This window comes from Nicotiana tomentosiformis, chromosome 1 (genome assembly GCF_000390325.3).
Source record: "Nicotiana tomentosiformis chromosome 1, ASM39032v3, whole genome shotgun sequence".
In the NCBI taxonomy this organism is placed as follows: Eukaryota; Viridiplantae; Streptophyta; class Magnoliopsida; order Solanales; family Solanaceae; genus Nicotiana; species Nicotiana tomentosiformis.
Genome location: NC_090812.1, coordinates 72,527,259 through 72,550,611, shown reverse-complemented (window position 1 = coordinate 72,550,611; position 23,353 = coordinate 72,527,259). Strand labels below are relative to the sequence as shown.

The following is a 23,353-nucleotide window of genomic DNA, read 5'->3' as shown; positions in this document are numbered from 1 at the left end:
CTGGCACTTCCAACACATTGGTACATAAAACTGATAATTTTTCCAATTTGTGACGAGTCTTGAGTTAAACTGGAGGTTTGAGATTTAGAAAATTTCGCCAGGATGTGCAGTAACGAGCAAACGATTATGGCTTCATATTTAAATTTTAATTGCTCTGAAATGGTTTTTCTTTGGTTTTAATAGTTGATTGTAATGTTGGTAGATCTTGGGACTTGAATCCTAATTGGCTGATGCTAAGCAAGTTTAAGGCCAGAGTGAGACAGCTTGAAGCTTAAGCACACTTTGTTTCTGCAAACGTGCTTTCACTAAAAAATTTCTATTGATCTTCGAAAACTAAAATTTGTTTTTGTTTCTTTGGGGAAAGAAAATCTAAACGTTATTGTTTCTTGTATATGAAAAACATTTCTAAACCAAACGGCTATCTCTTGACTATAATACTTTCTGTTCTCATAAAATGTCCATCGATGAGATATTACACTTGAAACTTCTCCTAGTTAGCACACAGTTCCAGCAAGCTTTATACAAATAAGCATGGACGTTGACACATGCTTCCTTTACTTTTTTTCTAAATATGGCCAATAAGCTCTATCTATGACTTTACCTTAACAAGTTAAAGTGGATTTTAATGTCTAGTGACAGAAAACGGGAACACTGATGCTTGCATTAGAGTATGCTGCCTATATCACACTCTTGGTGCGGCCCTTCCCCGGCGGACCGTGCGTTAACGCGAAATGCTTCGTGCACCGGACTGCCTGTCCTTTAGTGACGGGAAAAAGGAAACTACATCAGGACTATCTTCTGCTACAAATGATCATCGCAAATGAGTATTTAACTGTAGCTTCGCAAACAATATCCTGAACTACATTGCCTGTATCTGAAGCACGTCAACAGAAAGTAGAAACAGATATTTCCCACTTCCGCCAACTGCATTAACTCCCTTCCCTCAACTCTCTAATCCCCAAGAAACAGAAGGAAAACAAACAAAAACAAGAATTGATTCAACATATTGCAGAATTGAAAAGCAAATTCAAATCTCTTTTTTGACTTCTGATCAGGAAATCCAACTTAAAGATGCCTTAACACCAAACTGTCAGGTCATATATGATGAATACGTTAATCAACAATATATCAAAGAAAATGAGACATTTGTAATTTTACAACCCAAACATTATCTGGGGCAATAACTTCCTTCAAATGCGCGTATCTCATTCTCTAACACCCTTGGAGGGGAACCATTCCATTTTGAAGATTTTTGTTTCCTTTTCGTACGTAACCCTTGCAGTGTGTTCAACACGAGCTTTTTAACTTCTAAGAATCATAAAGAAAGGACAATAATAGTAAGTTACAAATGGCACTTCCTGATAGAAAGGTCACAAATGGCAGTTGGGAAAAGACAGTTCCTATTGAACATATTGGAACATACATACATACAAGAACAGCACATTGCCCGTAAGTTTTTACTTTACATTACATTTACAATAACATTGAACAAACTCAGCTAGCATAACCAATGTGAACCAGAAGGAATGCAAAACCTAAGTTGTACTTGTATGATAAAGACAGCATGCTCTCATCAGCTCACTACAGGAATAGAATTTCTTTTTGAGAATACATAAATCGAATTTCTTTTTGTATATAGTTGGGATTCCTTCTTTTTTTGTTTTCGTATAGGAGGATCTCAGATCTTGTAACTCACAAGCACCGTCTTAGTGCTTGGCTGTTGACATTAGTAATATCACTACTAACTAGTTTCAAAAGTTGCACCAAGTTTCACATCTCTTTGCTGAGGTAGAAAAATTTCCATTCTAGCTCACACTTAATTTCAGTCTTCTAGCTGATACAATGCTAAGGACTTGTCTATGAGCAGATTTCACGCATTCAAAAGTTAGAGACGACGGAAGCCAGGGCCACGTTGGAAGCAATTGGATCAATGTCACTAGAGAACAAAAAAGAATATAGCGAGCAAGCTGGTCCGGACACCACCATCATCAGAAAAAGAAAGAAAAAATAATACAAATCTCATTGGAGGTAATTGGATAATTGTCACTAAGAAGAAAAGATTCACCAAAAAAGAAATACAGGAAAAGAACAACTCCCTGAAACTTCATAAACAAAGATGTTCACGTGGAATTTTTTGACTCCTGCATTAGGTTGATGACCGGGGATCCGGTTCTTTAGGGCTGGTAAATCCATAAATTTGCACAATCAGAATGTCATAACTCCTACTAACAAATAGACAAGGTGAAAACTGTAGCTGAATGAAGCCATATCAGTAGGCCAAGTTGAAGACATATCTATTCCTGAATTACAGACAAGACATAGATCTTTCTTTTTTTTCTTCTTCAACATAAGATTAAAAAAGCAGCAATTACGCCTCACAGGAAGCAAACTAACATAATCCTTGAGGTACTTCAAGGTTATCAACTAGACTACAGGTACAACTCAGTAAAAAGAGGATCTTTGCTACCCCTCAAGGCTTGTCAAAGAGCAATATCAGCTAACATGAACCAAAACAAGAATTAACAAGTAGTAAAATTATCCTTACATCAAAGCAAGCATTAGAAGATTTTCCCCTCCTAGTAAATTCTTTCATCTCGAAGAGAGGCGTTGATATAGATCATCAGCCAAGGCCTGCCTCAAGCTTTCGCCATAATAAAAAAAAGACTTCTCATTCTCTAACACCCTTGGAGGGGAACCATTCTCTTCTGGCTCCCTCCAAAGCTCCGGCTCCGGCTCCCTCGCAATCTGACACAAGTTATGCAACACACAACAAGCAACAATCGTTTGTGGCGCATGACTTAGTCCCACATTCAAATTCTGAAGAATTTTCCACCTCCCCTTCAACAAACCTATAGCTTCCTCAACCATTTTCCTCCCCTTCATCAACCCCTCATCGTACGCGTTCTGAGCAGGCGATCCAGTCCTATTCCATGAAAACGGAGTGAGCAAAAAAGACAACAAAGGAAAACACCAGTCCCCAACAATATAAGGCCTCACATGTTGTCCCCTAACATTAACCCCTTTGTCCCAAACAATATCACCAGAAATCAACCTGTTATACAACAAACTATCCCTAAAATGCGTAGCATCATCAAATCCCCCCGGGGCTTTCACACAAACATCCCAAAATATCTTCTTGTGATCAGCAACAACCTGAAGCAATACGGAGGGGAATCCATATTTACTAAAGTACATAGAAGAGTTAACTGTGTCTGACGGTAGATGTTGCAGCCTAACGGCCGTTCCATCAATAGCTCCGCATATATTAGGGAGTGAAGTCAGCTCTTGAAACCCTTGAGTGGTCTCCACTAGACGGCGGCGACTCACCGGAATCTTGATAAATTCAGGGTAAAGCTTAGTAGCCAAGAGCCGGGTAACCATGTTAGTAATTTTCGAGATCAGGTAAGGTTCAAGGCCATAACGGGTAGCTAGGGTTTTAGCAGAAAAGCCGTGGAAGAGTCTAGAAAGTACCATAGCAACGGCGTAATCGGAAGGGAGACAAAGTTGAGACTGAGTAATGTAGGGTTTCAGCTTATCGACAACGGTGGTGAAAACTGGATATGATAAGCCGTACAGGGAACGCCACTGAGCGTCACGGAGAGGAGCTTCCATGGCCCAAATATGTTCAGTGGAGAGAGCACGGAAGGCCGAGACGGAGAATTCGGCGGCAGCGGCGGCGTGAGATGGAGAAGAGGGGTTGTTGTTGTCGTTATTAGGTGAAGTTTTGGGTTTTTTGTTGGGTGAGTGGTGGGTGGCGAGGTAAGAGAGAACAGAGGCGATGGTGAAGAAGAGGAGAGGGGCGGCAGAGGTGGAGGTGAGGAGGGAAGTAGGGGAGGTGGGTGAAGCGATGGAGGAAGAATAAGAGGAACTGGAATCGGAAAGGAGAGAGGTGGTAGGGTCAAGGTGGTTCTGAAGATGAAGAAGATTTGTTAGCATCAGCAAAAACGATTGATCCATTGTTTACAGAGAGGGAGAGGAAGGAGGTTGACTGTCAATTTCGCCGGAGAACACCGACAGGTTGGAGTCACCGGCGGCAAATGTCAATCAAACCACTTCATATCAGAATCAGACCACGAGAAGGGGGGTGGAATAATTGCGATAAGTCCTCGTAGTTTCACAAACGTAGCAAACAAGCCCCGTTTCATTGTTTTAGTCGGTAATCAAAATTAAATTGAACTTCTTTGTTGCCACTTTAAGGTAGTGCTATTGGAGTATTGGTTCGGTTTTTAAATATTTTGATCGGGTATTTTCGATACTATTTAGTGTTCTAAAATATCAATACCATATTAAATTAAATTTGGTATAGTTCAATTTTTTTGTTCCGATTTTGATTTATATAACTTTGATTTGATCAGGTTGGATAGAAATTATAACCTTTTTTTTTTGTCTTTAATCTCAACTATAAAGAATATAATTTTAAATATTTTAGAAAAATTAACCTAAATAGCCTCCTATCTAATCGGTTAAACTAAAAATAGCCAGTGAATGTAAAATATATGCATAATTTATGTATTACATGTGTATAATTATGTATATTTAATATATATGGCTAAAGAAAATAATAAATATGATCGACTATTTGTGTAAAATACTCACCTTAGCCCGGTGAACTTTCTTTTTACTGAAAGATGTCTTTTTTTGGTGGAGGGAGGGGAAGCTTCTAACTCTTCATGAAAGGCTATTATTTAAATGACCACATTGACATTAGCACAAGCTCTAACTCTTCGAGGAATGCTAACCTTTCCTTTAGACCGACTTTAGCTACTAATTTATGTTCCCGATTAAGAAGTGGAACGATAGATATATTCCACGGGCTTGGAGTACGAATATTGTTATTCTCGTCTCATTTTACTTATTTGTGTAGAGATATGTAACTGGTCAGTCCTTTAGCTGATAGTTTCATGCCACACCACTTATAGTAAAGCGAAAGCCGCCATTTGTTTCGTTAAACATAAAATGCTTTCTCTGTGCTCATTGCCAATAGGAAAAGACAGAGAGATGGGTAAATGCCTATGTTATTGCGCATAGAGAAACATACTTGGAACTTGGAAGTCAAGGGAGAATTAGAGGAGCAAAAACCAATCAATCATGAGAGTGAAAACACAGAGTTGTACTTGAGAGAGGTCTGTCATTATAAACTCTGAGCTTTGCCATTGGTTCATCGAAAGCAGGAAATGGATCCAATTTATAGCAAAACACTCTACTACACTGTACATATACGAGAAGAAATCAGAGAGTAGAACAGACCCAGCGTGAGTTTGCTTGCCTACGCCTTCAAGGGCTGGATCTTTTGCTCCTAACATCAACCAATTCGCACACAGTGAAGACTCCATTAAGCGGAAGCGCAAGAGGTAATAATTCAGAGAGAAACAACATGCTGCTTCAAATGTGAGATCTCAGGTCCTCTTTGTGCAAAATAGAATTCCAAGATGGGTTTCGTGGAAGGAATGTATCCTGCATGATGAACAATACATTAGTTCAGCCTTACAGCAATGATGCAGCTTTTAAATGAGACACTGAACGAAACGCCTTGATTTTGTTTATACTAATCTAATCTATGATAAAATACTGAAGGTAGCCATGGAAAATACAACTATGCCCGGAGGAACTGAAAAATTATTGTTAAGAGCAACTTAGATCACTCTTTTTGGTTAAGACGTCTGAATCTAAATACACATCTAGATATCAAGATGTGTATTAAGATTAAGACATCTGAATCTGAATACACATATGAATATTAAGATGTGTATTAAGATCTCAATACCAAATGATTAAGACAGTTTGATTTTTAACATATGAATGCATAATATTTATTTTTATTTGAAAATTAATAAACATAAAATTCAAATGAAATACTAATTAATCTAATATTCTATCAATAAAATATATAATTTTTTAAAATATGATAGTTGTTGGTGGTAGAGAAGAAGCATTGATGCCCCTGTTGGGAGGTGTGAGAGATTGGCCATGGCGAGTTTGAAAAGAGGTTGAGATAGGCCTAAGAAGTACTGGGGAGAGGTGATTAGACAGGACATGGCGCTGCTTCAGCTTACTGAGGACATGACCCTTGATAGGAGGGTGTGGAGGTCGAGGATTAAGGTAGAAGGTTAGTGGGTAGTTTTTAGTTGCTCACCGATAGTCTTAGTAACACGCTTGTCCTTTCATATTCTTAGATTTTTATTACGTTATGTAGTTTTGTTCGTCTCAGGTATTGTATCTCTTGTTGCTAGTATTTGGTACTATTTATCCTTTATATCTTCCTTTTTCTTTTCTCTCTCCCTTTCTTCCTTTCTTGCTATCCACTTCTTCTTATTACCCTTCCTGATCCGAGGGTCTATTGGAAATAGCCTCTCTACCTTTTAGGTAGGGATAAGGTCTGCGTACAGACTACCCTCCCCAGACCCCACCTGGTGGGAACATACTGGGTTTGTTGTTGTTGTTGTATAGTTGTTAGTGGTGATGGCTAACAGGTGAATGCCGACTAGAGGCGGTGGTTGGTTGTAGTTTTGGTTGATGGTGGTGGTTCATGGTAGTAGCTAGTGGTGATTGGTAGTGGTGGCGATTATGATTGAGGATGGTGGTGGTGGGTGGTGATAGTTAATAATGGCGGGTAATGGTGGTTGTTGTGATTGAGGAAGGTGGTGGTGGGTGGTGGTAGGTTATAATGATGGGCAATGCCGACAGTGGTTGTTGATGGTGATAGGGCGGTTAGTTGCGGTAGTTAAGGTGGATGAGTTTGATTGTGGTTGAGAATGATGGTGGGTGATGATAGTCGATAATGATGGCGGCTATGATTGAGAATGATGGTGGTGTGGTGGTGGTGGTAGTTGAGTATGGTGGTGGTGGCGATATAGTGGTAGTTGATAATGGTAGGCGGTGGCGGCAGTTGATAATGAATATGGATGATACCATCTTAATGAAATTAAGTTTCTGTTATAGATCTTAATCATACAAAACTTTTTCAGACCCATTAAATGGTTGTGAAGTAAAACAAACAAACATGCTTAATGATTAAGATCTGAATAATTGAGATTCAGACTTGAAAAACAAACGCACTTAATGTTTGAGATCTGAATGATTAAGATTCAGACCTCCATTAAGTGCAAACAAATGAGGCCTAAGATCACTATTTGGTTTGCACTTGGAAGGAGGCCATATTTTATAGTTAATCAAAATTCATACATGAATAAGTAAATCCTAGTTATTTTTGAGTAGGATAATGAAACTGTAATAATAAAAATAAAAATAAGAGCAAGTCCATATCATGCAGCTGGTTCTTAACTTGGAACTGAACTTATGCCAAGAAAAGTAACAACTAGGATTCTATACAAAGAGATCACAGCAGAATTCATGTTTGATTTTTGATATCTGAGAAGTTCCCCCGAGGTGTCAGCTGGCGCATGCCACATGGTTTGAACCTCGGTGAGTAACGGGCTTGCCCCTCTACTACCCGTCTCCCCTTAAATACCAGGCTTTATATCCGATAGGATTCAAACTCGTGATGTGCGGATAGGATTCAAACTCGTGATGTGCGATTAGCCCACACTTCACGGGTTGCACTCTTACAACTAGACCAAAGATCTGTGGGAGAGTTCACCTTTGATATTTGGGAGAGTTCACCTTTGATATTTAACAGCTACAAGTGATCAATCTGTCTCTGTTGCAATCTATAGAATGGGGAAACACATGCAACTAATTCTTCAAGTAAGGACTATGTTCTGGTGACCCATCCTTTACTTATCCATGGAAAGGGGGAGGGAAGTGGTGAGGTTCGCACTTCTAAGATTACTGTACCCACTGCTATTCGTTGGTGTTTGTTTGTGAATCAGTACAAGGAAGCAGTTTAATGAAATCAAGCAGGTTGGAGATCAGATGACTGCTATTGTTGCAGATCTTATCACAAGGAGGGACAGATGGAATGAGCTTGTAAATAAGTTCCCGATGCCAAATTCAGATGTTTATGAAAAGAGTTGCAAGCATGTATGTTAGTTCTTTCCTTTGATAACATGTTGGTGAAAGACCTTCATGATTCGAGATAGATCTTATCCCACCTAAAGCTCTTAACTGTTTGCGTTGGTTGTATGCTAAAATAGTCGGTAACTATGCAGGATATGATGCCAAATAATATCAGTTTTGGCTTGAATATTGATCAGCGCAAGAGGATGAGAGGACACTCACTTGTGACCTTTTACAGGATAATAGGACTATCTTTTTAGTAAAGGTTTCCCTCCAATTTAAACACAATCTTCTATTTCTTTAATTTATAAGGACATAAGGTCCCAGAGTATTGGGTACAAGAGGATGGATCTATCTCCAAAATCCGACATGGAGAGGCATTCGAAGACCATTTGAGATTCTTTGAGGGTCTGTAAACTTGTGGTCATTTTCAGTAGTTTAGACATCTACAAATGATCAATCGTGACACCTAAGGACATAAGGTCCCAGAGTAAACACTATCTTCTATTTCTTTGATTTATAAGGACATAAGGTCATCAAAACAACCATTCATTTTTTTTTGTCGTCTCTCCTTTTAATGTGCAACTGCAGTAAAGTTTCAGTCACCTTTGGTTGTACCTCAAACTAATATCAGCTGGTGCATCGGAAGAAGAAATCAACTTGAATTTATTGCAGGCCGTCTTGGTTAGAAAGCGGAATCAGAGAGAGAAACATAATTATTTGGTAGCTAGTTTTAACAAAGCGCAATAGCTTCTAACTAAAACTAACAGTCAACAGCAATATTATGGATAAAAAGAATCATCGGGTAAAAAGTTACATCTTGTATTTTCAGGAAACAAAAGTGCAAGACATAATATTGGAAACTAAATCAAAGAACATGTTGAAGATTGAAGAAAGAAAAATATAAGCTCTACAGCTTAAAGAGAATTTGGTATGAATACTAGGAAAAATGAATAAGTTGTACTACAGTACCCCCGGCCATCAATTAGGTGTGCATTATTTGCCTAAAGGCTCAAGTTTAACAAGTAAATCAAGAAACACATAAAAGAACCTCTATTACTTGAATTTTACCAGTTGAAGTAGGTATCAACAGTCGTATGGAAATTAATGAACTCACGACGCAAAACGCACAATTTGCAAAATCCAGGAAACAAAATAAATAAAAAACCAAAGGAGACTCACAGAGACGTAAGAGCAGGAGGGAATGACGTGTAGGGAATGGGATTGGGCGTGAGAAAAAGCGGCAACACAAAGATGAGAAGCGAGCCCTAATCCGCGCTTGCTAGGAGGAACATAGGTATGGAGAATGTCCATGATCACTTTGTTTCTCAGCTCATACTCCAAATAGGCTTTCTTGTCCTCTGTCTCGAATCTTCCTACTCTCTCGTTCCATACTATCTTCGGTATCTCCTTTTCTCCACTGCCTGCGCTAGCCATCTTACTTCTCTCTTTGGCGTGTCTGGATTTGCATTATTGTATCTACAAAAGACATCATTGAATTGGTGTCGGAAGGAAGAAAATTCTAAAACTAGTCCCTTATCTTCGGGCCTTGATTTAAAATAGTCCTTTTAAATAAACACTTGAACGATTTTAGTCCTTTTATGTGGATAATGAATAAAATGAAAGTGAAAGAAATTTCGCACCTTTTTTCTTTTCTGATGGCTGGAAAAATCCTTTATGGTTATGAAATCGCTTTGATTAAAAGCAAGTCCATGATGTCATAAATCAAACGGGTGGGTGAGGCGTTATTAAAGTTGAGCAACTTTGTTCTTTATTACTAAAACACACGATAACGTTATCAATTGAACTGTGAAAAGCTTGTAAGTAGTTTAAATCGAAGAAGTCATCATGACGAACTTGATCGAAATCATTTCCCTTATTTATACTTTAAAGAAAAATCTTATTCAAGGTAATTAAACACTCCATTCACTTCCTTTGATTCTCAGTTATATGAAAAAACAAAGGAATTTATATTTATATCTGTCAAACGTTCAATAACACGCATTTTTCTTGAAATCTTATAATTAAAGGCTTTTCATGAGGTACAAATTAGGAAAAGTGAATAGGGAGAAGTATGTAATTAGTGGCGTCAATAGATATTTAAAAACCTACTAAATCGATCAAACCGTACTGTACCGAACCGATTTTTAGGTTTCTTTTAATAAAACCGTAGGTTTTTATATAAGTTTATAACCGTACCGATAATTAGGGTAGATTTTTTATTTTATGAAAATCAACCAAAAAATAACGAACCGTACCGGATAATTTGCATGTGAAAAATATATTTATGTATTAAGTTTAACAATAATATAGTATTAAATTTTTTCTTGGACCTTGGAATTATGAAAACTGTTAAAAGCCAACAAGTAATTAAACTCAAAATCCTAATTCCCGAACCTATTATGCTACTCCCATTGAAACTAAATTATTTCCAGCATATTCACTAGCAAGACGCAAAGTATTCTAGCGATTATGAGTAGCAAACTATAATGTATTGAATATGTTTCCTTTTGTATGATTTTGATTTATCCTTTTGAATATTTAATTTTGTATAGACTTTATTCTTGAATTCCAGCTTAGTTAATATCTTTCTACTCATATGATTTATATTTTCTTTGTCTTTGCTTAGTTTCTTTTACGATGTTGTAGAATAATTGATGGATCTATATTCTGGCCATCTTTCATGTTTTCTTAATTCATCATCCTTTAAACAGTAAAAATATATTGAGAGTCTTGCTAAGTCATATAAAAGTACGTATGTTATTGCATTCTACATCTACTAGTGATTTTTACATATTATTTTAAAAAATACCGAATATTAACCGAACCGTACTGATACCGAAGAGAAACCGACATGATTGAGACGATTTGAAAAGTTTAATTTTGATTATAAATAATAAAATAATTAAAAAAATAATATAATATAAATTTTATAAAATAACCATCCGAACCGAACCATTGACACTCTAGTACATAGGATAAGTTTCAATTAAGCGGCATATATGCTTTTCGACAGCTAATTCCATCTAAGATAACTATGAATTTGTGATATAAATATAACATGTACAAAATTTGTTCAGTATTGGAAAAATTTAGATGACTAAACTGCTCATGCGCATTTTTGCAAGGATTATTTTTAACCAACCCAAAAATAAGAGACTGGTTGTGTCCGTTTCTCTCTCACACGCACTAAACAATTTCTCAAAACGGACCGGGCCGGCGCGATCCGAGTTTTGTAAAGAAAATAATTTTGGGGACGAGATCCTCAATAATTTTACCGTCTTTTGTTCAAGAGTAGGGTTTAGAAGAAAAGGCCGTTGATTTTGAATAGGGAAACAAATTTGAGCCTGGGAATCACCGTTCCTTCGCGTTCTCTTTGCATTCAATCATTCGTATATCCCTTGCAGCCATGACTGAGGTATGACTCTACTACTCTTGCAATTTTACATGCAGCTTCTAGATATCTTTTTTCTGTTTCATTCCAAATTCATATAAATTGTAACTAGATGATCGGAATTACTGATTATGGATACCTTTTATGTACTCCTGATTGAAGAACTGACTCAATTTTGCTCACTATTGAGATGGACTCGATTTTGCAAACAGATATTCTCGAGTTTCTGGTTTGGTACTTGGTTTAGAGTTATGACTTATGCTTTTGTAATTATGTTAAAGAAACATTAGAAAAATGGCTAAGGTGTCATGATTGAAGTTACTATTTGAGTTTGATATGCACCTTTAGTTGCAAGACAGGTCAAATAATGTAAAACCCTCTTCAAAGAACACAGAACAAAGCACTGTCGAATTTGTGCAAGTTTTCTATTTATGGTCTCGATTTGGAATGTTACAACAGATGATTATGATAGATTATCTTTCTCAGGGGTTGCTTATAGTGATTCCTCCTTCATGCTTCTTTCATGGTACATTTGTTAAGTGTAATGTGTCAATGTATCCGCCCACATGTCTCATATCATCTGTATTGCTTATGGTGTTTAATATTCCCTATTGGCTTACTTGGCCCTAGATTTAAACTCATCAATTTTTAATTTTCGTTTCTACTTTGTTTCACATTTCACTGGTTTTTTGGAGTTGTGCCGGACACATTTATTTAGTGATAGAGCAATGCAGCTTTAGTATCTGGATTAATTTGTGGGGTCACGGGCTTGCTTTTTTTTTTTTTTTTCCCTGTACAAATCAAAAGCCATACTCCTTTTTTTTTGTCTTTTCAAAATTTGGCAAATTAGCTATTAGTGAAATTTCTGGCATTCCTATAGTCATATTTTGTTACGAACATATGGAATTTGAATACCTACACCACTTTTATTCCATCCATTACAAAGTATTTTGTTTCCTCAGTCATCTTTTATTTGGGTTGCTTTTGTTTCTGATTTAGTTAAGAATTGCCTTTTTATTAATGTGTTTTGTGCTATTTCAGAATATCCGGCCTTCTTCCAAAGTATCGTGCATACTTCCTGTTCCCCTAACCTGCTTACTTACTGAACTTTGATTCCTACTTCCTTTTCCTGCCACTTCAGATTAAAGAATCCCAAGATAATTATACTGATGTTCAGTTTCTTGTGATTAATTTGCAAATATAATTTTAGCTAATTCTTATTTTTCTCATTGTACAGTTTTGGGTTAGCCAAGGAAATAAATGGTGCGATTTCTGCAAAATCTTCATATCAAATAATCCTACGAGCATTAGGAATCATGACCTTGGTACACGTCACAAGGAAAATGTGGCCAATAGGCTCAACACAATGCGACAAGAGAAAGCTGCAAAAGATAAAGATTTAAAAGAAGCAGCCCGTGCACTGGAGCAAATTGAAGCAGTAAGTGCTATTATATTGGAATATATGTTAACATACGAGGTTAAACATTTTTGACCAGGGATTTCAGTTTTCTGGTACCAAAGGATGGCATATCTGGGGCTTCGAATGGAATAAATTGATGTTAGTATTTACCTTCCAAAATAAGATAAAATGGTTATGTGCAGCATATGTAAATGTTTTTACTTTGTTTTATTTTTTTGTGTGTGTTGTATATATCTAAACCTGAAGGCTTATCATCTATACCTGGAAAGCAGATTTACTCTTTTGTTTGCACAGACCAGTTAACATTGCAGTTTGTATTCACTTATCAGTTTTAAAAAATGTTAAAAGAAAATCTCTCTCTCTCTCTCTCCCCCCTTTGTGTGTGTGTGTGTGTGTGTGAGGGGGGGGGGGGGGTATGGAGGGCATAGATGCATTTCCTCTCTTCCTTGGAAATGCATTTTAAGATACGGTTTTGTTTCTGGATTCATTGACATACTCTTATTACATAGGGTTCTCTTAAACTTCCACGGGAACTATTAATTATTTTATTTTGTGTTAAAAGTATTTACATAAATCCAACCAGTTTTGTGTTTTGACTTGTTTTATAATTTGAAAGAGAAATGGATGAACCGAACAAAATGTGATGGATTAATTACGTCCTTCTTTATTTACCAGAAAGCCCAACGCAGCTACCAGAAGGATATGGCTCGAGTTAAAGAGGCCAGAAGTACCAACATACAAGCATTGGTTACTCATGATAATGGTCAAGCGACTGCCAAGGGATCTGCTGTATCTGAAGGTATAAAATATCTGTTGTGCTATGACATTACACCTTTTACTATATATTATCATTGTGCTGGCTCTGAATTAGAAACATTATGTTTAATTGGTTATAAGTGGAGATACCTTTCCCCCCCCAAAAAAGTTAGCTATAAAAATAAAGATATGTCATGATTAGTTCATAGTTTTTAATCATTTTCTAATCTTCAGAAGAAAAAAAACATTGAATAAATTAAATTGCATATGAGTTAAATTGGTAATTGATAACATTTCAGTGATTCTCCCACTTAACTTTCTGGATTACGGATAGTTAATGGTAAAGAAGTGTCTTATCATATATAAATAAATAATCTCTGCTATTAGTTTTCCATTTTTCTTGCTTGGTTTTTGGTCTGCTAAGGTTTTTGTACCTACTGCTGGTTCTTTGCAATTCCTTCGCTACCACCTTGGTTAAATACAGTGCTGCATATCACACTTTCTACAGAATACTGAATACCTTGATTACGTTATACAAAAACAATAAGAAAAGTTAACTAATCCGCTTCTTTTCAAAGAACTGCTTTATCCGGTCATTAAGAGATTGATTATATGAAAAATCATCACGTCTTTCTCCATTTTCGGGTCTACTAGTGTTCTGATTTCCAGATGATTTACCTTTTGCTTTGGATACACCTTTTTGAGCGGGTGAAAATTTTCATGTCTGAAAGAGCTTGCTCGTTTTGCTTTAGTGGCTAAGTTCTCTTCAAGTATTTTAGGTGACACAAGGTTGGTGAAGTAGGAAATTAACAGTACTAGGTTGGATTCTAAATCTATTAATAATACAAAGGTTTATGTACCTAAGAGTCCTCTCTTTCCAAATTTAGGCTATCTACACCACTTATTTCAAGTTTGAGTTAAAACGTTGGTCTTCATAATGTTATCTTGAGTATTACGCTTGAGCTAACACTGTTTTGGTAATAACAGAGTGGGAGTATGACAGCTCATCAGGCTATTATTACAATCAAAGTAATGGATGTCACTATGATCCTAACTCCGGCTTCTATTATACAGATGCTTTAGGTAAATCTTCTTTCCAAAGCCCCATTTAGCTACCCCATTCCTTTTTTTCTGGCAGCATGTTTAATTGAATGAAACGTGACAGGTAGGTGGGTAACACAGGAAGAGGCACTTGCTGCAACTCAAGTTTCTTCAACGTCCACCCCAAAGAAACCTCTATGGAAAGCACCTGTATCAACGATGGATGCTGGATCTTCAGAAAATAAAAGCACAGAAGCTCCTCAAAGTGGTCCCCCACCAGGGCTTGTTGTTTCAACCCCTCCAAATCCCATGAGATCTGTTAAAGGTAAACCTTCTTCACTGACGGTTAACAAAAGAAAAAGGGAAAATGAGAAGCCAAAAGTTGTCACTGAGGAGGAAGCAGCGGCACGCAAGGCCAGGGAGGCTGCAAGGAAGAGAGTTGACGAAAGAGAGAAATCACTGCTTGGCCTTTATAAGCATTGATTCTTATGCTTTATCAAGCACATTCTTGTTCAAAGGAGGTCAGTTTTCAATTTAGTGCTGGCAAAATTGATAAATTTTCAAGTGTCCGTCCAACCCGCCCATTTAAAAACAGGTTGTATAATTGACTCATTTAAAGCGGATCAAATATGGATCATATCCATATAACCCATTATAAAAGATGAATTGAATAACCAGCAGGTCAAAAATGGATTCCATGAGTTTAAACTTTGCCAGCAATTGTTCTCCAATCTCTTCCCTAGCATCGAAGAAGTAACCAGAAGAATTTGCATACGAAAAATTTATTTGTGATTACAGAAAATGTGCTCATCTTTCTCCTGTGGGCTGTGGCTTTGGCTTGGATAAAGAAACAAATGGAAAATGGTACTAATATTTTGGGACCGGATTTGCTCCAGTAGAAAATTGCCCAATAATGCTGAATGGCACATTTGATATATGCCATGTGTTCAAGGAGCATTTGATGGCTTTGATCTTTCAATTATTTACGAATTTTAGAACAATTAAAAAGGGTATAATAACGTAGATGGATAAAAAGAAAACTAACCATGTTTCAAGTAACACCGGAAGAAGAAAAGTGTTCTTTTTCTGAAAAAAGTTATGACGTCTGGACTAGAAGTTGAATAAAAGATTAAAAAAAATTAAAATTTGCAATTTTATTGTGAGTTCATGGTGATTTTTTTAAATATCTTATTTGTGATTTTGAGTTGTTGTACTTGCAAGTAGTACCTATATTTTTATAACAAATTAGAAGTACCTAGTAATGTTTCCTGGTTGTTTTCTATTCATTATGTAAATAAATGCTAATGCATTGATAATTCAATAATAATTTACCTAAATACAAAAGATGTTAAGACGTGCTAAATAATGTTTTTCAAATGCTATAGTATTTTTAAAATGGCCATACAATATATCAAACACAAAATGAAAAGCAAGTATTCTATGATCGAAATAAAACAAATATTCATCATAGTGCATTGTAATGGTCTCGAAACATTCGGGCTTCTTAATACTCGAAAATATTTGCCTACGAAATGTAAGTAATTTCAATGTAATAATTGTTAAATGGTATTCAACCATTCATTTAATAATAGAATATTTCACACTTTGAAAGAAGTTAAATCAGAATTATAGAAAATATTTTAACTTATAAATGCATAAAAAGTATAATTCTAACATCTGAGTCCTATTTTTCGAAAAAGTTTTATAAATTGAAAAGCAAAGGTGGGCAGACGTTTATCGACGGTGTCACCATAAGTTTGCTAGTTTTGTTTTTCTTATTTAAGGTATTTAGCTTTTTTAATTGTTAAAATAGCCATAAACTATTGAATGATCATGAATTAAATGCATCATTGAACGTCACTTGACAAATTTGCACCGGAACAAATTTGCTTCCAGTAAAGTTTTTGCTTTAGGCCACAAAAATTTTAATAGTGAATTTTATTTATTTTTAATAAGACAATATTAAAGTTTGTAAAAAAAAAATGCAAAATTTTATTAAAAGAAAAAAGAAAGAAAGATTGTCTACTTTTAACACTAGAAATGTTTTAAAATTTTGAATTAAACTAGTCAAATCTTCATATTAGTAAATAATTTTTACAACAAAATCCAAAATAATGTATTACAAACGCTTACCACATATGTTTGTTGTGACTTGTGAGCTTAAAGGCCTTATGTCTTGTAAACATACTACACTATAAACAAAAAATAGGGAAACAAACAGGCTTTGTTACTGATCATAGAAACTAATCAGAAGTGTCGTTTGAGTATTTTTCATCTTATATTTAATGCATGAATATTTGAGATTGTTCCCTATATGTGTTCTCCACACCTTACACATTTGAGTATGATAACTCTATTTAATGACATTTGAGTATTGACTTAGGTGGGTCAGTTTATTTGACTTTGACATGTCAAATAAATCAACAGTGATTGTGAAATTAGTGCGTAGTAGTAATTGGTGTTCCAGTGAGTCTGTGAGTGTGGTCACGTGGTTGACTGGTGATGCATTTGGACTTGAAAAATGCCTCAACAGTGCGAATTCTGTGTGTTTCTTTCTTTCTGGATATCTGATTCTAATAGCAATTTAGTCTATGGGTTCACACTACTCTCTTGCTTCATTGATTGGTTGTAGTACTCGAGTTGACTTGTACTACGAAAAATAATCTATATGCATGTTTTACATATAAGCTTTAATGGCTATAAGTGACATATATTATTCGTTTAATTTGTCACTTCTATGGTTAAATTACTTAATTTTCATGTAAATATTCAATGCTAACCGAAGATTTAACACTTGAAACAGGAAGATAACTAAGGGCTCGTTTGGTTGGAAAACAAGTTATTCCATGATTAGTTATCTCATCCTCTCATAGGGATAAAAAAAATACTACAATTCTAGGATACTATCCACGGGATTAATTATACTACGATTTTATCTCAACCAAATATGGAATAATCTCATTTCAAATTTAATCCCGGGATTAATTATCTTTTATCCCTCGTACCAAACGAGCCTCGAGAGATAAAAGACATGAGCCTACGTTGTACTTCTTTTTCCTTTTGCTTTGTTCCATTAATCCTTCCTGCAAAGTGATTTTCTCAAAGGCAACAATAACGACTAAACGTATTTTTCAAGTTCAATTAATTTTGAACGAAGATGAAGCAAAAGGGATAAACGTTCGAATTATTCTTACACTTCTTTTCTTAAAGCGGAACATAAATGCCAGAAGTTTACATATTTATCACCTCAAAGAATTCAAATGCGAAGGGGAGATGTATATATATTTTTCTTTTAGTAGACTGGAGGTCTTTTAACGGAATTAGAATCTTAATTATACCTAGATAGATTATGATGTGTAATTTCTATAATCATAAATATCTTTAGCCATAAAACATGAACATAGACTAGAATAATTGTTGATGTTGATACATTCAAAATCAAGGGACAACTAAAAAGTCAACATTTTAACCTCATTTTCCTCCAAAATACTGTACATATGTGAAGAGCATAAACTATACTAACAACCACCGACACTAGCACTGTAAGGTCATGATTATTATCATGTTAAAATGAAGGGAAAGGAGTCTTTTTGAATGAACAAAGTACATTAGGCAATGGGGACACTCGGAATTTATAAACACCAAATTAAACGATTCAAATCATTGCATCCACCTCCATTGATGCATAATTTAAGCTCATTCTAATCCGCCATTTACTCCCTAATCTAATCATAAGAATATATGCTCGATCTTAAGCCAAAATAAACGAAGACAACAAAAAATAAAGAAAAGCAAAGAGAAAAGCTAAATTAAAGTTTGTACAAATATAATGATGCTACTTCCCCCCTGGGAAAAAAAGCACAAAGTTCTCTTCAATATCTTAGTCATTGCCTTCTTTTTATTTCTGAAAAATATTGACGTATTGTCTAGCAAGCTATTTGGATGGATAATTAAAAACTAAGTATTAAAAAATGAAAATGATATCAAAAGTTGGATTAAAGTATTGTCTAGCTAGCTATTTGGATGGATAATTAAAAAAAATATACCATCTAGCTGTAATGGCATGAAAATTAATCTTATAATAATACCAAAAAAGGTCTCATTTGGTGGCTAATTAACTTGTTCCATGAAAGGAATATTTGCAATCTATAAACAACCAACTTGGCACTTCTTTACCTACGAAATAAATATAGTAGTATTATAATATTTTTGGATTGGGGATTGGTTGTTGGGGGGGGGGGGGGGTGGGGTTTCTCCTTGCTTAGTTTGAAAGTGCCAAGTAATAGCAATAGCTGGACCATAATGAAAGATTTGTACCTCTAGGCTTCGACTTCATTACTCACAGTTTGTGTACTGGTCCAGCCATATTTGGGTTGCGAATCTGATAGTATATTAATTACATCGGCTTCATATTATTTGTCTTTTATAATTTTACGCATTTTTTAAGAAAAAAATATTTAATAGATTTAGAGCCCGTTTGGCCATAATTTGTTTTTTACTTTTTTTTCAAAAAAATTTCATTTTTTTTCAAAATCAGTGTTTGGTAATAAATTTTTCAATTTTCACTGAATATGAATTTTTGAAATTTTTCGAAAATTTGAAAAACTCCAGAATTTTTTTTTAAAATTTTCACTCAGATCACTCGCAAAAATTCAAAAACAACCCAAAATTATATTCATGTCCAAACATAACTCTAATTTTTAAATACCATTTTTATTTGAAATTCTTTTTACTTTTTTCGGAATTTTACAATTCTTATGTCCAAACGGCCACTTAATCATAAGATTATTTGTTAATTATCTCAATCTTGAAAGTTTCATTTAATTAAAATTATACAAATTGGAACAGTAAAGATGAGTTTGACAAAAAATGCTTGTTGTTTATTAAAAACGCTGATTATTTTGGCACAATTTCACTTCACTAAAACGACTAATCTATAGGACCACATGGAATATTATAAAAGTTTTTAGATTCTTGAATGACCTATATTTTATTTCTAGTAATAAATGTTTAGAAACGTGCAGACCAGGTCCAATATGTACTTCTTCATATTAATTTTAAGCATACTTTCTGAGACTTTAGTAGTTAGTACATGAATCCACACAAATATGGTTGTCGACCGGCCGAAAACTAATTCTCATGATGATCTACTTGGTCATGACTTTCTAATATATAAATAATAATATTGCCATATACTTTATGCGATCTCAAATTATATTATTCTCTCTATTTTAATTTAGATGACACATTTTACTTATCGAGAGTTAATTTGACTAAACTTTGAAGCTAAATTAGATTAGCTCAACTCAATATTTTAAAATTTAAATTTAAATATTTAAAAACTATGCAAAAAGTACTATAAAGTTGCAATTTTTTTTATATCCATATGATAACAAAATATATTTTAAAATATTAATTAAATTTTACACTTTCGATAAACGAAATATGTCATCTAAATTGAACGAGACACTAATAAGAAATGCGTCGGAGTCTCTTCCCAACATTTGCAACCAACTTTTACCTTATCGAATTCCAACGGAAAATGTTTGGTTGGGAAATTGGAAAGATAGATTGAAACATTCTTTAAAAAATCATGCTTTAAAAAGGTCTCATCTTTTTTTGGTTAATGCAGGATGAAATAACGAATAAATTCACATAATTATGTCATAACTTAGATTTGTTTCCTACAACAATTAAAGTTAGAGACAATTGGCCGAAAACGCCCAAACATAAGAAAGAAATAATAATAGCCAGCGTATATAAAACATTTCATCAAAACATTTACTTATAGTTATAAAAAAAAAATACAGTTACTGTAGGTTCTTACTTCTTACATACGACCATTGTACTCAAGTTCAATAACAAATTTACGAGGAGTAATCAAAACTCAAGAATTATCAATAAACCGTCCAACCTAAAAGGTTATAGTTGTTAAACTTGAATTTTTATTATTACCTATCTTGCTTCTGCTCCTATTTGTTACTATCTAGCTGTTGTGATTGTTTCTTTTACATGACTTTTTCACTACTATATTTTACTTTATTGCTGTGATTATATATATGTGCGTACAGTATTTCTACCTGTACAAGATAAGAGATAAGGTATACGTACGTATTATCATTCGCAGACTTCATTGGTCCCATTGAGAATACACGGGTATGTTATTGTTGTTACACAAAAAAGGTCATGCAAGGATATATTTTTTTCATTGAATACTTTATGCACAACATGAATGATGTAAATACACAAAAAATTGAAAATGTAAGCACCCTCTCTGCTTTCTCTCTTCACTTTTTAAAACTTCTCCCAGGGAGAAATATATAACAAATTAATTTTCCAGAGGAAAATGATCAAATGAGTAACAAATTAAGCAAAAAAAATTACACAATCTGAAGTATTAACGGCGACTCATAGACATAGAATTAGCGACACTTTTCGAAACAGAATCTCGCATTGATGCATTGAAACCTAAGCAACCCAATAAACCCTGTTTGTATGGCAAATATGTTTTCTTCTTCATTTCTTCTGAAACTGCCCTGTTCATTGTATAATGCAATTCATGAGCCGAAACCGGTCCTTTTTTTCTCGATCTAACACTGTCCGTTGACCTAAAGCTGGAATTTTTCACATCTTCTTGATGACTCTTCTTCAATAATTCGTACTTATTTAATTGCTCTGTACTACTCGCTCGACCTTCAGAAGCACTTCTGAATAGAAATAAGTCTTTGAGTTTCCATTTTTTGGACCAGAGTGAGATCATTGAAGAAACTGAAGAAGTTGAAGAGGAGGAAGAAGAAGATGACGATGATGAAACAGAGGCTGACTTTTTTGGGTTTTGATGATTGCTTTCTTGATCATATAATAAATCAGAAACTCTAAATGGTGATAATGATCTTGTTCCTTTTTCCCTTGAACTTGAAGAGTTTTCCAAATTCTGATTTCTTCCTCTTTCTGAGACCATTTGCGGGTCCTCGGTTTGACTCTGTTTTTCAAAATCTTTCTTTTTGTGTCGAGGCGAAAATGCTTCTTTGAACATTTTCTTTGGAGATTTTGGAGAATCAACGTGTTTTCCATCGTACTGAAACCGAGATGGTGGTTTTAAAGGTTTGATTTTTCCACCATCAAAGAGTTCATCAGCTGCTGAAAAAGAAATCCTCTCTAATTGTCCACTGAAATCAAAAGCAAAATCGTCATCTTCAATTGGGTCAGTGATAATTTCCTCGTAAAGTGAGGAAATGCGGGTGGGACTAGCGGGTGCACTGTAGAATAAGGTGGCGACACGTGGAGGGCTTGAAGGTGCACTCATGTATGGAGTAGTGCAACCACTGTCGACGTTGAAATCCACCGCCGGAGATGGCATCATTACCTCTATCTCCATTTTTGCAACACTATATTTTTCTAATGGAAAAAAGGAGAGGAAATAGTGAAAGACTGTTGAGTTTCAAAAAACAGGAGAGGAGAAGAATGATATATAGATATACTTGGGAAAAAAAGGAAGGAGGGAGGTAAAAGAGAGGAATTGACTCGAAGCTAATTGACAATGGCTATGGGCCAATAACAGAGGCATATAGTCGCCTTTTCTTCTGTTTGTTTTTATGGATTTTTTTTCATTTTCTGTCCTCTTATTCTATGTATTTTGATCAAGACTCTTCAACAACTGTTAAAACAATGACAATTTTGCCCTCATTAGAAATGTAGTGTGTTAATGATTGGACTTCTTAAGGGGGTTTGATTGCCTATTTAGTTGCAAAGGAAAGGTGAAATTAGAGGTAAGAATCCGAATATTTTGTGATTTTACCGTTTGATTTCCATTTAGGTTATGGTGTTTTTCCTTTTGTTTGAATTTTAAATTAAAGGATAGCAAATTATGATGGAAAAAATTACGGCTAAGTTAAAGTCAGCCTTATACAGCTAATGCTCCTAATTATTAATCTTAAAGTTGATATCTAGGCTGACATACACAGTCTTTCTTTCTTTTTCCAAAGGGGGAAGAAAAATAAACAAAGGAACGATGATTAAAAAACAAAACAAGAAAAAGAAATGTGAACAATGATTTAAATTTAATTATCTTTTTTGTCACTGTAAGTCTAGTTGGTTTTCTCTGTTCTTCAGCATTATTATTGATAGTATTACTTTTTGGCCGAACTTTTCTTCTCCTATTAACCCTGACAAAAAGTACACTAATTTTCTTTCCCTTGTTTGGTTAGATATGAAATTTCTAATATTCTTTTCTTGCAAATCATAAAATGTCTATCTATTCAAAATTTATTTATTTATTTTTTCCCCAATTCTTCAATGATTTCCGATCATGACAGTTACAGGAAATATCACCACGTTTATTAAGTATGCTCATAATATCATGCAGATTTTAACCCCATCCCCCAAAACCAATAGTCAGATTTGCCAATTAAAGCACCAAATTTGCAGCTTTTTATTGGCAGATTGATTAGGACATTATTTGTAAGGAGTCATTATAAATTTTTACATAAAATTGTGACACTCAATCTATTTAACTATGAAAACTTTAGGCTTTTATTTCTATAATTAAATAAGACTTCTTTAAAAAAAATTGTTTGGTACTCCCTCCGTTCACTGTTATTTAGCATGTATATTAAAAATAGATTTTTATTTTTACTTGTCACTTTACGCATATCAAGAGAAGATAATTTTTTTCTCTGTTATACCCACAGTATTTATTACTAATTTCAAATCATTTTCTCAAATCCAATAAAATATGCATAAATTAATATGGGTATCATGGTAAATTATGCACTTCATTTATTATT

The 23,353-nt window shown here is 34.7% G+C and overlaps 4 protein-coding genes across 6 annotated transcripts; 1 reads left to right on the top strand and 3 right to left on the bottom strand.

Moving 5' to 3' along the window:
- Positions 1 to 1,014: 1,014 nt before the first annotated feature.
- On the bottom strand, positions 1,015 to 4,181 carry LOC104092614 (protein ANTAGONIST OF LIKE HETEROCHROMATIN PROTEIN 1). 3 transcript variants are annotated; one of them, XM_009598252.4, is made up of 2 exons: positions 2,546 to 4,181; positions 1,015 to 1,308 (listed from the first exon to the last, which is right to left on the bottom strand). In XM_009598252.4, the coding sequence occupies exon 1, from the start codon at positions 3,955 to 3,957 to the stop codon at positions 2,590 to 2,592; it is 1,368 nt and encodes a 455-aa protein (XP_009596547.1). In that variant the 5' UTR covers positions 3,958 to 4,181; the 3' UTR covers positions 1,015 to 1,308; positions 2,546 to 2,589. The 3 variants fall into 3 exon arrangements, with proteins under 3 accessions (XP_009596547.1, XP_009596546.1, XP_070041149.1); XM_009598251.4 differs by lacking the exon at positions 1,015 to 1,308 and adding an exon at positions 1,384 to 1,936 and having other exon boundaries at positions 2,546 to 4,180; XM_070185048.1 differs by lacking the exon at positions 1,015 to 1,308 and adding an exon at positions 2,003 to 2,180.
- An 882-nt stretch (positions 4,182 to 5,063) lies between these two features.
- Positions 5,064 to 9,444, bottom strand: LOC104092612 (acetyltransferase At1g77540). The gene is made up of 2 exons (XM_009598250.4): positions 9,139 to 9,444; positions 5,064 to 5,454 (listed from the first exon to the last, which is right to left on the bottom strand). The coding sequence occupies exons 1-2, from the start codon at positions 9,391 to 9,393 to the stop codon at positions 5,383 to 5,385; spliced, it is 327 nt and encodes a 108-aa protein (XP_009596545.1). The 5' UTR covers positions 9,394 to 9,444; the 3' UTR covers positions 5,064 to 5,382.
- Positions 9,445 to 11,179: 1,735 nt separating this feature from the next.
- LOC104092611 (zinc finger protein ZOP1) lies at positions 11,180 to 15,275 on the top strand. Its single transcript, XM_009598249.4, has 5 exons — positions 11,180 to 11,374; positions 12,588 to 12,788; positions 13,446 to 13,569; positions 14,514 to 14,609; positions 14,692 to 15,275. Exons 1-5 carry the CDS (start codon positions 11,366 to 11,368, stop codon positions 15,048 to 15,050), a joined length of 789 nt encoding a protein of 262 aa, XP_009596544.1. The 5' UTR covers positions 11,180 to 11,365; the 3' UTR covers positions 15,051 to 15,275.
- Positions 15,276 to 20,751: 5,476 nt separating this feature from the next.
- On the bottom strand, positions 20,752 to 22,136 carry LOC104092610 (protein gar2-like). The gene has a single exon (XM_009598248.4). The coding sequence runs from the start codon at positions 21,943 to 21,945 to the stop codon at positions 20,965 to 20,967; it is 981 nt and encodes a 326-aa protein (XP_009596543.1). The 5' UTR covers positions 21,946 to 22,136; the 3' UTR covers positions 20,752 to 20,964.
- Between the last annotated feature and the right edge of the window lie 1,217 nt (positions 22,137 to 23,353).

Excerpts from the sequence above, each read along its gene's own strand:
- LOC104092612 (XM_009598250.4), bottom strand. The coding sequence starts at position 9,393 with ATGGCTAGCGCAGGCAGTGGAGAAAAGGAGATACCGAAGATAGTATGG. Across the intron at positions 5,455-9,138 it reads CCTCCTGCTCTTACGTCTCT|GATACATTCCTTCCACGAAA; the intron begins GTGAGTCTCCTT and ends TTCATCATGCAG.
- LOC104092611 (XM_009598249.4), top strand. Across the intron at positions 13,570-14,513 it reads GGGATCTGCTGTATCTGAAG|AGTGGGAGTATGACAGCTCA; the intron begins GTATAAAATATC and ends TGGTAATAACAG. Across the intron at positions 14,610-14,691 it reads CTATTATACAGATGCTTTAG|GTAGGTGGGTAACACAGGAA; the intron begins GTAAATCTTCTT and ends GAAACGTGACAG.
- LOC104092614 (XM_009598252.4), bottom strand. The coding sequence starts at position 3,957 with ATGGATCAATCGTTTTTGCTGATGCTAACAAATCTTCTTCATCTTCAG.
- LOC104092610 (XM_009598248.4), bottom strand. The coding sequence starts at position 21,945 with ATGGAGATAGAGGTAATGATGCCATCTCCGGCGGTGGATTTCAACGTC.